This window comes from Trachypithecus francoisi, unplaced genomic scaffold, assembly GCF_009764315.1.
Source record: "Trachypithecus francoisi isolate TF-2019V2 unplaced genomic scaffold, Tfra_2.0 Contig01451, whole genome shotgun sequence".
Taxonomy (NCBI): Eukaryota; Metazoa; Chordata; class Mammalia; order Primates; family Cercopithecidae; genus Trachypithecus; species Trachypithecus francoisi.
In genome coordinates, this window is record NW_022681432.1 from 593,613 (window position 1) to 612,040 (window position 18,428).

At 37.2% G+C, this 18,428-nt stretch overlaps 1 protein-coding gene across 1 annotated transcript; it reads right to left on the minus strand.

Annotated features, from left to right (window-relative positions):
- Positions 1–2,183: 2,183 nt before the first annotated feature.
- On the minus strand, positions 2,184–4,265 carry LOC117096195 (bcl-2 homologous antagonist/killer-like). Its single transcript, XM_033233248.1, has one exon. It carries the CDS (start codon positions 3,906–3,908, stop codon positions 3,450–3,452), a length of 459 nt encoding a protein of 152 aa, XP_033089139.1. The 5' UTR covers positions 3,909–4,265; the 3' UTR covers positions 2,184–3,449.
- Positions 4,266–18,428: the final 14,163 nt, after the last annotated feature.

Below are 18,428 nucleotides of genomic sequence, written 5' to 3' on the forward strand. Positions count from 1 at the left end.
AAAAGTAAAGGCCAGAATTAAGATATGTGCTTCAGAGGTAAAACCCACAAGACTTGTTGAAGAATGAAGTATGGGGCTACAGAGTGAAGAAACCAAAGGAATCACAGAAGCCTTCTAGGTTTCTGTCTAGATCAATGGGGGAGGTGGGGGTGGCCCCATTTACTGTAATGAAAAATAAAAGGCAAGCATAGAAGAAAAAATGAAGTATCCTTTTTGGACAAATTGGAGATGCCTATGAATCATCTACACTAGATAAGTAGGTAGTTGCACATACAAATCACACTTGGATAAGTTAGAGCTGGAGCTAGGGATTTTGATCTAATAAGTATATAGATACTCTAAACTGAGAGAATGAATGAGATCACCTAGGAGAGGGGCTAGCAATGAACTTGAGTTAGCTTTTTTAGCAATGTCTGTGTCAGTGTACTTGACATCTGCAGTACTCTGATAATCAGTTTACCATACAGATCAATGTTTTAATTACATTGACCAAAGGCTATTGTCAGAATGTTTCATAAACAGCCCATGCTTATAGTTTAAAAAGTAGAAAGATTCACTTACCCAGTATCATCAATGCAATGCCAATACTCAGTTTCCTTTACTTTCTGTTTTGTTTTAGAGTTTTTAAAATAACATTTTATTTTCTTATTTGACTGAATCAATCTGTGGTTTTGATGTTCTATAGTTAGAGAAGCACATATACTTTTATTGTTTATTTTAGCTTAGACCTCTTTAGGACTTAGGCTTTAGTAGGTAAGGAGATCAAATACCAAAAAAGGAAGCTCACTCTCTCTATAATTTAATTTGCAAGCTCTGCGACTAAATAACTGCATTGAGTTTCGTATTATTTAAACCTGGATACTTATGGAGCCACATGATAACTAAGATATGTTCATGTCCTTTCCTAAAAAGGTTCCCAGATCTACACTACCAACAATGGAAGTCACATGTTTCCAGGGGAAGGTCAATATCTTTGGCATTTCCTGCCTGCCATGGTTTGACAGATATTCTCTTCTGGTTTTTTGTTTTTAAAAGAAGTTTAAAACAAGACCGCTTTTGAAATAGCTGACTTATGCCAGTGAGGTGTCAGGATGAGCTGTTAGAAATGCTGTTTTATATTGATTTATTTATTATTTTGATCATTACAACTTTTTTTTTCTCGTTCTGCAGATGTTTTAAGTTTATATTACTTTGTCCATCTCAATGAGTTTTCACATGAGATATGTTGGCACAATATAATGGAAAGATTAAGGACTTTGGAAACAACAGACCTAATTTTCTGTGAGATCCTAATGTTATCTCCATTGTACAGATGATGAAACTAAAGGACAGAGAAGTTAAGTAACTTATCCAAGGTTACATTGCTTGTAAGTGTCACAATCAGGATTTCAGTGAAGGAAGTTTGACTCTGGAGTCCATGGTATAAACTGCTAGGCCCTACTGCCTCCAGTTTACTCTTGCCCAGAATCGCATACCGTCTCAGTCATCTCAGGAGACAAAATCATAACTTGATCCTACTCTCAGCAAACGCATAATCTCTGTTCCAGTTCTCATTTCACAATATCGATCACTTTCCATGACATGGGGAACACATGTATGCAAAATATAATTAGTTTAAATGCTTAGAGTAAAACAGGAGTTACATAAATAGTCTAACCACTAAAATATGATGGGAGAGACTTAGACCCCATTAGCTGAACACCTTAGCAAACTTAACTGCTCTCATGAAATTATCTGAGTAAAACACCACCAAACCAAACTGTTAAAGCAACAGCACTAGTCAAAGTCAGGTTGCCTTAATGGAGTGAGAAATATAGATATTGAGGGGATAATAGAATGGGCTAGAGAGGGGACTGAGATGGAAACAGAAATAAAGTCGCGATATATACTCTCAGTTAGGTACAGAACTCTTCATGGCTTTGCTTGCCTGAACTTATCTAAATTCTCCTCCACTGTGCCTTCCAGGAACACAGGTGCACTTCTTCCTGAATCCTAACAGGGAAAGAAAGGCAATCGAATGCCCATCTATATATTTCCTGCAGCATCCTTTACAGGCACATACACACACACACTGTCTTTTAAGAATGTTAAAAGTGTATGTTTTTACTGAAAATCTGCTACGGAAAAAAAAATCACAACCACTTAACCAGAGTTTCCTGATTCTCAATGGTTATTTTCTTTTCTTTTTTTTTTTTTTTTTGAGGGGATTGCACAGTTTATTTCCAAACACTCAGAGGATAGGGGGTGGCCTATGGGCTCCATCTGCCTCCCCTCCCTGCATTTGGCTGAATCAAGAACTTCTCCCCCCTCTCCCACAAGACCCTAGGCTGTGCCCAATAGAGAAGGCACTCTCACCCCCACCCTGAGGAGAGACCTGAACAGGTGAGGAGCATGGAGGGTGGGGGCACAGAGTTCAAGTATTCACAGTTCCCCCATCTACACCCCTGCATTACACTATGCCAGAGCCATGAGGGAGGATGCCACCTCTGGGATTCCTAGTGGTGTTGATAGTCCTCCCACTTAGAACCCTCTAGATGAACTCCCTACTCCTTTTCCCTGAAATAACAATCCAAGTCCTAAGCCCTGTAGTCTGGGCAAGGAGGGGCCTTAGCAGGCCACTCACCCAAGGCCCCCAGGGATGGAGGTGAGGTCCTTCACCTGTAGTGAATGGGTTGGGACAAGTGTCTATAAGGCGAGAGGAAGGGAGAGAACTGAGAGGACCTTGGGAGGTAGGCTTGGAGGCCTCTGACACCTAAGTTCAGACAGCTCTGGTCTGCGACTCCACCCCACCCCACACCCCAAGCCCAGAATCCCTGAGAGTCCAACTGTAAAGGCAGTATGGCCGGAGGGAGGAATGGGAGCAGGGGGAGAGTTGGGCAGGACCTTGGCCCCCCTCTCCTAGTAGGTCCTGCTCCTGGGACACACGATGCTTAGGGAGGGCCAGGACCAGGCTCAAGTCCCAGTCCCAGCTCTTAGGCTCTGATCTTCCATAATAGCTGAATCCTGGGGAACATAGGGTATACCCACCAACCCCCATACCCCAGACGTCCTGGCCTCAGGTAGAATGGTGGGAATAGGCTCTCACAGGGTATTATAAAAAGCTAAAACCATTAAAACACTTTCTGGGGAGAAGTGGCTCCCAGTCTCTTGCCTCCCCAAGTTATCAGTCTCCCCAGCTCCTAGCAGACAGGGCTAAGGAGGTCCCAGAGAGCCGAGGGAGGAGGCCACAGCCCCGGGGCCCAGAGAGGGCCCACTAGCACCATGCAACATTGAGGCGTCTCTGCAGCCTGACTGGCCCCCACACAGAGGCCCTCTGAAGCTGGAGTGCACACTTGCTAAAGCTTCTGTACTCTTGAGGGGGGACCCCTGCAAGGGAGCCGAGAAGGCAAAAACTTGGCTTAAGTCCAGGCAGGAGTCTGAGCTGGGACCCCAAAGGGCACCCTTGGGAGTCATGATTTGAAGAATCTTCGTACCACAAACTGGCCCAACAGAACCGCACCCAGAACCACCAGCACGTTCAGGATGGGACCATTGCCCAAGTTCAGGGCTGCCACCCAGCCACCCCTCTGTGCAATCCACCGGGCAATGCAGTGATGCAGCATGAAATCGACCACGAAGCGGGTCACCTGGCCCAGGAAGCCAGTCAGGCCGCACTGGTAGAAGTGTAGGGCCAGACGGTAGCCGAAGCCCAGAAGAGCCACCACACGGCCCCAGTTGATGCCACTCTCAAACAGGCTGGAGGCAATCTTGGTGAAGTACTCATAGGCGTTCTCTGCCGTGGGCTGCAGGTGCTGCAGCATGGTCTGGAACTCTGAGTCATAGCGTCGGTTGATGTCGTCCCCGATGATGGCGAGCTGCCGTCCCACCTGCCCCATGGTGCGGCTAGGTTGCAGCGGCAAGGTGACCATCTCTGGGTCGGCAGGGGCAGCCGCCCCTTCAGCCTCCTGTTCCTGCTGATGGCGGTAAAAAACTTAGCTGCGGAAAACCTCCTCTGTGTCCCGGGCTACCTGCTCCTCAGAAGCAGAGGGCAGGGCAGGCTCTCCGCATTCCTGCCGGGGAGGAACTGGGCCTTGTCCCGAAGCCATTTCTCAGTGGAGGACGGGGTCAGCCTGCCGGGATCCTGGCCCAACCCGGGTGGCTCAGCAGGGCAGAGATGGAGGTCCCGAGGGGCTGGCGGCTGCTGCTCCCAGGGGCTGAGTGGGAGCCCGGCTTCCAGGAACAGGCGTCAGTGCATTCCTGGCATCTGGATGTAGCCTTTGCTTGTCCCTACAATGGTTATTTTCATACTTCTGTCTTGAATAGTTGCAAAGCCTTGGAGACTTTTCTTAATAAATATAAGCATTTTCCTAACTTGCTTCATGCATCATGACAAAACACAAGCATCTGATAAACTCAACTCCAAAATAAATGCTATACAGATCAAAATAAATGCCATTCAAACAATAAAAGCAAAAAAAAGTTTCCATATGCCTTATATCATAAGGTGCTTTCAGGTCAATAAGGAATGTCTGAATCTTTAAACTCTTTGTGAAGTTGCTGACTAATTTGTGCGATGAGAAAACATTATAATGTCTATAAATAGTATTTACCTTAACCTATATACAATCTAAATGTTGATTCTTTATTCATTTAAAAATATTTATTTCTGGCCAGGCATGGTGTCTCACGCTTGTAATCCCAGCACTTTGGAGGTTAAGGTGGGCAAATCACCTGAGGTCAAGAGTTCGAGACCAGCCTGGCCAACATGGTGAAACCCCGTCTCTACTAAAAATAAAAGAAGTTTCCAGCTGTGGTGGTGCATGCCTGTAATCCGGCTACTCGGGTGGCTAAGGAAGGAGAATTGCTTGAATTTGGGAGACGGAGGTTGCAGTGAGCTGAGATCACGTCATTGCACTCCAGTCTGGGTGACAGAAAGACCCTGTCTCCAAAAAAAAAAAAAAAAAATTATTTCTGAGCACTGGAAATACAGCAAATACAGCAGTGAATAAGCCATATATGGTGTTGCCATCATGGAGGAAGCTGACATTCAAGTCCTAAAAGGCCAGAAGTACCTAAAGTAAAATAAGTAAGTTTCCTTTTATACTACCATTCTGTGGCCTGAATATATCTGTTGTGAAAAATTTGGTCTCTCTTCTTGCGTACTGTTTCTTTTCCTTATACAAATATATATATGCACATGTAGATGCTTGTTTGTGTTTTGTACAAACATGTGATCCTACTTTAAATCTTTTTATATAACAGGCTTTGTTTACTTAAGAAAGCATCCTGGGCATTCTTTCAAGTATTTTTATATAAATTTACCTTTCCTTCTTCTTACCCACATTAGATTCCATTGCCACTATACCATATATATTATTGTATTATCTCCCTATTAATAAACCTCAAAGTCACTTAACGTTTCATTATTGCAGCAAACGATGCAAAATTAAGTACTTTGGACCAGTCTCCTACATAGAGATAACTTTTACTTCTGATAAATTCCCAAATATGAGTCTGCTGTTTCAAAAAGGTGTACATTTATAACTAAAAAAATGCTGGATTACTTAATAACATTATTACCAATAATAATAACAATAGCAATAATATTAACTCACACCTAATAGGACCCACAATGTGCCAGAAACTACTGTAAGGACATAATCAATACGAAAATAATTCTGTAACATAGGAATTATTATCTCCATTTTTATAGATGAATCAACCAAATCAGGATTATAGATTTGTTAACTCACCCAAGGTCACACAATTAGCAATTCAGAGAGCTATTATTTAAACCCGTGCAGTTTCTCTTGAGTCTGATAGAAAAAAAATTATTTTATTGTTGTTTTAAATTTTCTTCCTCTCATTATTAGAGCTGTTTAGCATTTTTGATATGTCTACCGTCTTCATTTCCTTTATAATGAATTGCTTATTTATATTCTCCCCATTTTCCAGCATCGGTTATTTTAATCATAGCATGTTGTATGCACTGTTTGTTATTTCTTGCAATGAGTACTTACAAGGAAAACACTTTGTTTTATGTTGCAATCGTTTTCTTTCAGACTGTCATTTATCTTTTGACTTGAATGATACTGCCTTTTGTCATACAGAAATAAGAAATCAATTTTTTTTCACTTACGGCTTTTGCGATCCTTGTCCTGCTAAAGAAGGCCTCCTCTATCTAAATAATATACAAATATTATCCTATAATTTCTTATAATATTTTATATGACTTATAATTATGTCTTTAATTCACTTGTAATTACTGTATAAATGGTGTCAGGTTAGTTTCTACTTTTGTTTTCTGCCAATCCATAGCTGGTAGATCCCAAACCATTTGGGGTCAAACCACGTTGAATATTTCATCCTTTCCTATGCTCTCTTTTAATAAATATGTAACTCTCATCTTTCTTTTTCACCCATTTCTGAGATTCTTATATGATATTTCCCACCCTCTCTCACTCTGGGTGTGTTTGACTATTACTCTTTTAATATAAGGAAAGATAATACTTGTAATTTTGAGTGCCATGACTAATGAGGAAGGACAATGATATTTAAGTCCAGAGATGATAATATCTACTTTTCAGACACAGAGGAAGTGTTTTCTCTTCACCTTCTAAAAAGGCGAGCCTTGGGATTAAGTGGATTCATTTGGAAGTTCATTCTAATGATACCCAAATAGCAACAGAAGAATATGGGAATCTGCTTTAAGACACATTAAAACCATAAGACACCTCTCTCAACTCCTAAATCTCCACAGATTTCTAAATATGCCTAATATAGAAACCCAAAAAATACATGGTTTCTAAGTAGAACGATTTGCATAACAGATTAAGTAAAATAGAAGGGGGAAATATTTCACCTTTCTTGGTAAACTTCTCACACAGTATCATCAAAAACAGTGATGAAAATTTTATTCACACTATGCTTCCTGCAAGTCATCTACGTTTGTTTTTAATTTTACTTTCTAGCACTTCCCTTTATCAAGTATAAAAAAATAGCAATTGTGGGCGCTTCTGTTTCTTATGGTATAGAGCATAACACCTCAGGAAACATGAGAAGCATTAGGACAATTTACATTAAAATACGTTTTACAGATATCATTAAAGAGTGAAGAATGAATCACAATACTTAACATGAAAAAGCTTTACAGAGCAGATGTCACATCAAGTAGCAGAAGTTTACATTTGCATTTGAGAATTTGTATTAACTATAAGTCCTTTTACCTGATTTTGAGGAGATGTTTAGACAAAGTAAATAACTATAAATTCTATATTTTAACTCATCAGTGTGCTTCATCTTATATAAACAATTTTAAATAGATATGTCTAAATTTGCAGAAACTGTATATGAAAAACTAAGTGATATTCATTTATCTACTGACGTTCTTTACAGTTAAAATGTATCTGTGTAGGCTAGGACTTTTAGTATAGCAAAATCATGATGTATGAAAAGAGATTCAGTGTAATGCAAAGTAATTTTCTTTCCACAATTTTTGCCCCTCTATTTTTACTGCTGGAATTTTTATAAGCATTTTAAAAGCTAACCTTACAGGAAGTTTTGTGGAAATCTTTAGACTAATATTTTTCAGAGGAAATGGGGGTGGGGAGTAAAAATCCAGTCACACATTCACAACTTCTTTTTATTTTCGTGGAAAATACACCTAAACTATATATATGTATTTTTTTTCTTGATACCATTATTGAGAACAGCCAGTTTTTAGGCTTTGTGGAGTTTAAATTTAATCTACAATCTAATTTTTCATCATCTAGGTTTAGTTTTCAGAAAATTCCCCTCAGGTGTTTCCTTCTGTCTTTGTCTGGTCTCTAGACTTTAGGTGAATTTTGTTCTTAATTTGGCTCTGTGATTTCTCCCTAGACTATAAATGGCACATAGGGGCTTAGTCTGCATTGCTTAACTTTCCCTAAGGTCATTATGCACATCAGTCTCCAGGGATTTACTCTCTCTCACATCATTTCCTTTCCTTGTTCAATTAGGATTTATACTAAGCAGATGGTAAATAATTGACTCGTTTCTTTATTAAATGTAAGTTTATTTGCCAAGTATCATCAGCTATTACCATGATAAGAAGTATTATATTTTAGCTAAACCAGCAGATTATAATGTCTTTGATCTTCCTCTCCTTTTACCAAATGCCAGGATCTCCTTTCAACTATTACCAGCCTACTAGGAACAGCCCCTTTAGTAAGTTTCCTGTTCTAATTATATTCTCATTGGTCTATAAAATGTTACTGGCACGTGTTAAACTGAATGAGGGTTGATTCTGGTTTTTGAACACTGCTCCCGTGTGGAAAATTCTTAATCAAATGGATTGCAGACAGAACAACCAGATGAAAATACAGGACAGTAAGTTAAATTTGACTTCAGATAAACGATGGATAATGTTTAAGTCTGTCTCATAAAACATATTAGAGATACTCAGACTAAAACTATGAACTGTTTAAGATTCAGCTTGAACTGGGCACCCAGCATTATTATTCACTAAATTTGGCATTACTGTTTACAAATCTGCCTTTACAAACATTTATACTTAATTTTATAATTTCTCAATGCTTCAGCAATTAGTACATGTAATTTCAATGCAAACATTCAGGAAGTGATCCTTAATTGTTGCACTGTAGGCTTATCTGCCAACATAATTATCCTTCCTGTTAACCTTTTCTCATCCCAGCAGCCATTTTGATCACAGAAAGAATAAAGAAGAAAGATTGGTGGTAAGGGGTGAGAACTTTTGACCTGATCTAAAAACTTGTATTGAAACCACCCTCAGTAAACAGAGAGAATGGCAAAATAATACTTCTAAAGATATCTTAAACTCATGGAGGGATTTTTTTGTCATATATATGTAAAAAGCCATAAATGAGATGCAAGAAAAGACCCATAGTCTAGGGAAAGATTCTTAGGGCCCAATTAGAGGACAAAATTCACCGAGAGTCTAGAGCATAGCTAACCCAAATAGAATTTTAGTTTTATTATGAGTTTAGTGAACCTAGTACTTTTGAAAGATAAATAAATCTTCAGTCTTTGTAGCTGTTTTAAAGTAATTTCTCAACCTGACCTAATTGTTTATAATATTTTTATTTACAAAAATTTTAGTTTCAAATCTGTTGCCCTGTATACCTGATCCTACAAGAAAACTACGAGGTGGACAAGAGTTATTAAGTTGGCTTGATAGATTCAGGAAACTCAATTTCACCTAGCCCATAGCACAAATAGATGGCTGATCCAGGATGAATAGCTCAGTCTTCTGATATAAATCTGGTGTTTTTGAAATATAGTATTTTTAACTTGCTAACTAACAGGTGTGCCTTATTTGGGGAACTGTACTTCTTATTCAGTGGCATTTCCAAAGACTAACTTGAAGGGTTCCCCACATAATTCCAACAGAAGCTTCATAGTAAATCCAAATAGCCTCAAAACAAAAACAAAAACAGTTTGCTTTCCTTCCATCTGCAGTTTTAAGAAAAATTCCTTAGAACCCTTCCAGTCATAGTGTCTCACACCTATTTAATCATCTCCTACACAGAAAGTCTGAAACAGCAAATAAGTTTGCTTAAGTATTATTTTTCTTTCCAAATATAGCCTAGATATGTCAACACACAGCCAAAACTGTGTAATAAATTCTAAATTTGAAGAAATTGTAGACAGGGATATTAAAAATACTCTGTAACTTATACAAAAACCCAGATATGAGGTCGTGCTCATCATTTTAGTGTTATGGAACTTAGAATATCTTTTGACAGAGCAGATGGTAAGTGAATAGTATAAAGCCAAGAACTCAGAATAAAAAGAGTATCCATTGTGAGCCAATAGAAAACCATGACAGGAAGTTATATTATTTAAAATTTGTTATGTAGATAGTTGATTAAATAAGTTAACTATCTAGTATTTGTATATATGTTTTGTTACTATACTATGGGTCCAGACATTATTTTATAATTCTTTAGTATTTTATGGAAACAACAATTCAAAGTATCATTTCAGTTATTTTAAAATAGATATTACAACTGAGAGGATACAACTGACAATTTACACTGATGATTCTGATGGAAAAACAGTCAGACCAGTTAAGCAGCACCCCTGTGCAGAACAGTACCCAAATGAGGCCTTTTTATTTTTATTATTTTTATTTTAAATTTTAAATTAAAATTTAAAGTTTTATTTTATTTTTATTGTATTTCTTATTTCCACTAAAGTAAAATGTTCAGAAATTTGAAAACATAACTTACTTGAAAGTATAAAACAAACATTGTATCCAAAATTGGATTCAATTCATGAGTTAATGAGATAACAGTGAAATAGTAAAACTGTTTCAAAGGAGAACTTAATGAAAATATACACAGAGTTAGTAAGAATGCTGAAATGAATTTGCAAAAAATGCAAAATAGTTTTATGTCTTATAGAACAATAATATCCATGTATGAGATTTTTTCCAAGCGGCAATCAAAAGTGATTTTACTGAATCAAATCTATTTGCATAGCTTAAACAAACATCTGCATTACTATTAGATTTCTACAAGATTAACTCCTTACCCTACATAATAGAAAATAGCCTAGCAAATTAAGAAATCAGTCAAAGTTAACACTCCTCTTAAACAATCTCCCAAATAATTCACTAGACAATTAGTAACCATACCCAGGAATTTCTCCAGTTCATTTTCAAGTCTAGGACAATTTTTAATACTTCATTAGCTTAAATACTATCTGTCATTTCTATATATTTGTTTATAGTGATTCATTATAAATTGATCTTCTTATTTTATATATCAGTTAATGCATCAGTAATATTAATGCAGCTTATAAAACATCTGAAATATAAATGTTATTTTAAAAATAGTTATATCTATATTATCAAAATATTTTCCTTTTTTTAGGAGGTGGGGTATGCTTTTGGAGATGATTCATTTGTTTTGAAAATATTATTCCATGAGAATAGAATTAAACTTAAAAATGTTACACATATTCAGTAAGGTGCTCAACAAAAAGCAAACACAGACTATGCCTTTCACTCAGTATTGCTGATCCTCTCTACAGTGTGGCTCTTCCCTTTGGTGTGCTCTGTTTAAATTCATGGTGTTGGTAAATTTTGTGCTTAACTGTAGACTGTGACAGGACATTATCATGACTAACCATATAGCCATCCTACTACCCTCTTACAGAAAACTCCTAGGCTGGATTTTTTTCAAATGAAATATGGGTATTGGTAGTGTCCATCAGTTGAAATGACTCCCCACAAAATAACCTCTATACAAGTTCTCCATATTAGAGAAGCATGTCAAAAATACAGCTACATTTATAGAAATATGCTGTTATTATAATTCCCTCATTTTAATTTTACTTCACAAGGTACATTTTGACTTTTAACATAGAAGACTTACAGAATAAGTACATTAGCAACAAATAGCTGAGGCTTTCAAAAACAAGCCACTAAATGACATTACACATGATGTGATGAATACCCTTCTGGGAGTAACAGTGAAAAGCATGGTGTTTGAAAAGGGAATATTTACTTCTGGAAAGAGAAAGCTAAAAACAAATGTAAAGGGCCAAGCAACCCTTTAACACACAGTTTTCCTCATGTTATGAACTTAAACTGTATTTGAAGGGTACAGTTTAAGATCCTGAATTTAATATTTTGGTATTATATATAGATATTTAAGTGTAATGATTGTTAATACACAGAATAAAACAAAGAAAAAATTCCCTCAGTTAACTTTTGCTAATAATTTGCAACAACACTCTATTACATTTTTTTTAAGAAATAGGTAAAATCTTGAAGTTAAAAGAAAACTACTTACTTTGCATGAAAAAGGTAATTACAGTTTAAGGGAAAGAGGAACAGACTTTTTTTCTTGCAATCTTCTTCCTCTTTGACTCTCGTAAAATTTTTGGTCTTAAAACTTTTAAAAATATTGCACTTTAAAAATTACTGTGAACTGTTTCTATTCGATGTTGTACTAGAAGTCTCAGTGAGAGCAATTAGGCAAGAAAAAGAAATAAAAATCATCCAAATCAGAAAAGAGGAAGTGTTAGAGTAGGCAGATAGCCAGAAATGAGCAGGCAAGGGAGCTCCCTGAGAAAAGGAATCCTGAAGATGTTGCCCAATGATAGTCAGCACAGTCTGCTGACAGTCAGTAAAAAACAAAAAACATTGCCCTCAACGACCACTTTGTCAAGCTCATTTCCTGGTATGACGATGAATTTGGCTACAGCAACAGTGTGGTGGACCTCATGGCCCACATGGCCTCCAAGGAGTAAGACCCCTGGGCCACCAGCCTCAGCAAGAGCATGAGAGGAAGAGAGAGGCCCTCACTGCTGGGGAGTCCTTGCCACTCTGTCCCTCATCACACTGAATCTCCCCTCCTCAGTTTCCAGGTCGACCCCTTGAAGAGGGAGGGGCCTAGGGAGCCCCACCTTGTCGTGTACCATCAATAAAGTCCCCTGTGCTTAGCCAAAACAAACAAACAAACAATGGCTATACTGGCTACTTCTGGACTTGTTGGGTTCCTTCAGCCCTAAACGGGACCTCTCAGGCCCTAGCTTGAAATAACCATGCTAGGGATTTTCCCTGCCGAGGAGAATGCACACTCCTCCAAAACCTTGCCCTAGCATAGTCTTTTGCTCATGATAATAGTAAAAAAGACACCCCCGGTGGAGATTTTAAATGCTAATGAGACATGCAATGTGTTTACTAGCATGTACAACCATGGAGCATGTGTGCCCAAAAAGACTTCCTGAAACATGCTTGCAAATAACACTCCCTTATACCCTTCATGGATAATCAGGTAAGATTCTCATAAACAGAGTCCCCAAGCATTTGCTGCTGCTGGATCATTCTCTCTAACAGCCCACTCTTTCATCTTTCAGTGTATACTGTCTCTTTAAATAAACACTGTGACTACTATTTTTCCATATGGAACAGCTGTTTTTCACACCTCTCTAGGAATGTATTTTATCTTCCTTCAATAAACTTTACTACTTAACCTTTGCTGTGTATCTGTCGGCTACATAATTTCTTCCAAGTTGGACAAGAACAGGGGATTCCCACACTTCCTGGTAACAGCAGTAAAATTAATTCCATTTGAGGACAACCTAATTTTATATTTAAAAAACTCTAAAGATTACACACACACCACACACACACTGAGACTGTTATAACGAAAAAACGAATTCAGCAAAGTTGAAGGATAAAATCAACACCAAAAAATCAGTTGCATTTCTACACACTAACAATGAACAATCAAAAAAGAAAATTGACAATTCCATTTTCAATAGCATCCAAGATAATAAAATACTTAGGAGTAAACTTAACCAAAAAGATGAAAGACTCGTACACTGAAAACCGTAAAACACTACAGAAAGAAATCAGAGGAGACACTAATAGGTAGAAAAACATGTGATATTCGTGAATTGGAAAACTTAATACCATTAATCCATGCTACCCAAAGTAAGCTATAGATTCAATGCAATCCCTATCAAAATCCCAATGACACTTTTTGCAGAAATAGGAAAACTCATCTTAAAATGTATATGGAATCTCAAAGTACCTTGGATAATAAAACAACCAAAAATAATAAAATTAGAGATCTCATACTTCCTGATTTTCAAACTTACTTTTTTTCTGGGAGGAAAAAGTTGTTCTCTACTCACTCAGGTTTAATATTTAAGAGCCTGTGAATAAATTGACACAAGATAGATTAACAAGAGAAAAGACAAGGTTTATTCACATGCATATGAGTACATTAAAGAAGTGGCTTGCTCAATAATTAGAAACACAGCTTTATGCCAAACACCACATGTTCTCACTCAAAAATGGGAGTTGAACAATGAGAACACATGGACACCGGGAAGGGCACAACACATAGCTGGGACAGTCGGTGGGAGGGTTCGAGGGGAGGGAGAACATTAGGACAAATAACTAATTCATTCAGGGCTTAAAATCTAGATGATGAGTTGGTAGATGCAGCCAACCACCACGGCACATGTATACCTACGTAACAAATCTACACATTCTGCTCTTGTATCCCGGAACTTAAAGTAAAATTAAAAAAACAAAAAGGATTTTATGTATGTAACTTAATGGGAAAAAGGAAGTGGGAAGAAAAGGGCTTCTATAGGAAGACAGAATGGCTTTTCAAAGGAAAGACAAATGGGTTTTTAGAAGAACAAGCAAGAGATAAGAAAGGTTGTGATAAAGTGTGTTTATGCAGGTGTGAGTGGTCTTCCTTGTCTGCATTGACAATAAAACTTCCCTGGAAAGTTTTATTGTCAATAAAGAGATATTTCACTCTCAGAAGTTTCTATCTCTAGTCAGGTAAGGAAGGTTCTAAAAAAGCTTATTTTTGCATCTATTGAATCACAAATGTCTTCAGCTTAAAAATAATTTTTATGTCACAAATTTACATTCTGAATCTCTTTACTGTTAAACTACAGCAATCAAAATGTACATTACTGGTGTAAAGATAATCACTTAAACCAATGGAAGAGAGGACCTATTAAACTCTCACCTACACGGTCGAATGATTTTTTTTTTAACTTTTAAGTTCAGGGGTACATGTGCAGGTTTGTTATATATGTAAACTTGTGTCACAAGGGTTAGTTTTACAGGTTGTTTCATTAGCCAGGTATTTAGCCTATTACCCATTAGGCGTTTTTTTCTAATCTTCTCCCTCCTCCCATCCACCACCCTCCAATAAACCCCAGTGTCTGTTGTTCCTTTCTTTGTGTCCATGTATTCTCATCATTTAGCTCCCACTTATAAATGAGAACATGTGATATTTGATTTTCTGCTCCTGCATTCGTTTGCAGATAATGGCCTCAAACTCCATCCATGTGCCTGCAAAGGACATGATCTTGTTCTTTTTATGTCTGCGTAGTATTCCATGCAAGGGCCATTCAGTGGGAGACATAAGTTTTTTCAATAAATAGTGCTGGGAAAAACTGTGAACCTTATAAGATGTGAAAAAAAAAAAAATTCAAAATGGAACAAAGACATCAACGTAAAACTAAAACTATAAAGCTCTTAGAAGAAAGCATAGGAGAAATATTTTATGACATTGGATTTGGCAATAATTTCTTGGATATCACACCAGAAGCACAGGAAATAAAAGAAAAACATACGTAAATTGGGCTGCATTGAAATTAAAAACTTCTGTGCATCAAAACACATAATCAACAGAGTGAAAGGACAAGACTCTGAATGGGAGAAAACATTTATAAATAGTATATCTCATGAGGAGTTCAGATGCAGAATATGAAAAGAATACCTGCAACTCAAAAATTTCAAAAACAAACAACCTGATTAAAAAAAAAAAGGCACAGGACATAGGCAAATATCTCTCTAAAGAAGATATTCAAAACGACCTATAAATACAGGAAAAGAGACTGATCACTACCAATCGTTTGGGAAATGCAAATCCAAACCACAATGAGAACCACCTCACACACATTAGGGTGGCTACTATATCTAAAAAACAGCAATAGAAAATAACAGTTGTTAGCAATTGTGTAGAGTAACTGACACCCTTATGCACTATTTTTTTGGGAATGTAAAATGGTGCAGCCACTGTGGCAAATAGTATAGGAGTTTTTCAAAGTATTAAAAATAGAATCATCATATGACCCAGCAAATCTCTTTCCGGGTATATAATCAAAAAATTGAAAGTAGAAACTTGAACATACATTTGTATGCCCTTGTTCACAGCAGCGTTTTTCACAACAGCCAGAAGGTGAAATCGACTCGTGTCCATTGATGGATAAGTGGATAAACAAAATGTGTTATACATCCACAATGAAATATTATTCAGCCGTAATGAAATTCTTGACACATGATGCAACATGAATGAACTTTGAGGATTCCATGCTAAATGAAATAACCCAGTCACTAATGGACAGATACTGCATGATTCCACTGATACGAGCTACCTAGAATAGTCAAATTCATAGAGACAGAGAATAGAATGATGGTTGCCAGAGAATGGATGGAAACTGAACTGGGGATTTTTGATTTAATGGGTACAGAGTTTCAGTTTGCAAGATAAAAAGGGTTCTGGAGATGGATTGTACAGTTGCATAACAGTGTGGATGCGCTTAATGCCACAGAACAGTACACTTAAAATGGGTAAAATAATAAATTGTATGATGTGTATTTAATCACAATTGTAAAAATAATAATGAATTATTGAGGACCTCAAAGACCTTCTGTTTATTTGGATTAACATTATTAATGTAAATCATATTTTAAATTAAAGCTGAGAAATATAAGGCACTTAAATCTTAATATAACAATTCTTAAATAACAATTTTTAAAATATATTTATAAAACCAGCAAATGTGAACATAAATAAAATATATTTATCAAAATTATACTTAGCAAAAGAAAATTCTTAATGAGAAGCCTGTCACAGTTTTATATTTTTGTAAACTCCATAAGGCATGGCTTAATAAAAGACATCTACATTCTCGTAAGTTTCTTTCATCTTCTGTGTGTTCCAAATGCTATTTTGGTTGAACTATATGAAGAAAATCATACCTCAAAAAGGATTGTAGTGAAAAAGATGATTTTTTTTTCTTTTTTTTGTCAGAATCTCATCCTGTTGTCCAGGCTGGAGAGCAGTGGTGCGATTTTGGCTCACTGCAGCCTCTGCCTCCTGGGTTCAAGGGATCTCCTGCCTCAGCCTCCCAAGTAGCTGGAACTACAGGCGCCCACCACCATGCCCGGCTAATTTTTTGTATGTTTAGTAGAGATGGGGTTTCACCGTGTTGGCCAGGCTGGTCTCGAACTCCTGACCTCAGATGATTCACTTGCCTCGGCCTCCCAAAGTGCTGGGATTACAGTTGTGAGCCACTGCACCAGGCCGATAAAAATATTTTAATAGCCTTTTCAAATAAATGTGGATATTCATTTTTGGTGCTGCATAAAAACTCAACAAATGGCAGTTCCTTTTTCACTTGCATAATTTATCATTTATTGTTTATTTATTTATAATTTTTTTTCTCAACTTTTATTTTAGGTTCTGGGGGTTTATGTGCAGATTTCCTACATGGGTAAATTTCATGTCTGCAGTTGGGTATACAAATGATTTTATCACCCAGGTAGTGAACACAGTACCTAATAGGCAGTTTTTAGGCCTTCACTCTCCTCCTACCATACCCAGTCAAGTAGGTCCTGGTGTCTATTGTTTCCATCTGTGTCCATGTATACTCAATATTTAGCTCCCACTCACAAGTGAGAGCTTGCAGTATTTGGTTTTTTATTCCTTTGTTAACTTGCTTACGATTATGGCCTCCAGCTGTATCCCTGTTGCTGCAAATGGCATGATTATGTTGTTGTTTTGATGACTGCATCGTATATATGTATACTGCATGGTATATATGTACCACATATGCCATTAGTTAGGGAGGAGTTCCTACTCCTCCATTTAAAAAAATGATTTTAGTAGAGTCGGTACCTGCTCTTCTTTGTATATTTTGTAGAATTTTGCCATGAATCCATCTGGTCAAGGGCTTTTCCTGTTTGGTAGGCTTTTAATTACTGAATACATTTTGGAACTAGTTATTTTTCTGTTCAGGATTTCAATTTATTTGTGGCTTAATCTTGTAGGGAGGGGGTTGTATGTTTCCGGAAATTTATCCATTTATTCAATGTTTTCTAATTGGCAATTTCGTAAATGTTATCATGCAGAATCTGAAACCATATCAATCAAATTTTCATACTCTTTACATTAGAATACATTAGTGTGCCTTGCACTTTGAGATGATCTTTTACCTCTGCATGATAGATTTTGTAACACAAAGCATTGGTCATTTAAAAAGTATTGGCTTACAGACTTAAATCTTCCAAATATTACATATTTTAGTACAAAACATAAATAACTCAATACTTGTTATTATCACTAGTTATCTCATCAGAAACACCACAATGCAAAGTATAAGGAAGCTGTTATGTGCTTACTGGCAGATACAGGTTTTTCACATTATCGTACACGAGCTGGCTTTATTGCGGTGCATGTGACATTCTGAATGTCCAGAGCCTAGGCTGTAAAGAAGTCTTTCAGTTTCTGAGCAGGTCCTTCATATCACACATTATGCAGAAGACAGTTAAGAAGAAGTCCAACTACACTGAGATTGCTGTGCTATGAGGAAGTCCAAACAAACACATGGAGTGATTGCAAGAAGAAAGGGATACTTAACCAACCTCAACTATTCCAGCCATCTCCTCTAAGACAGCAACCTGGATGGCATTGGAGGCTATCATTCTAAGTGAAGTAACTCAGGAATGGAAAACCAAATATGGTATATTCTCACTCATAAGTAGGAAGTGTGAGGATGCAAAGGCATAAGACTGATACAATGGACTTTGGGAACTCAAGAGAAAAGGTGGGAGGGGAGTGAGGGATAAAATACTACAGTGTATTCTTCTTGGGTGA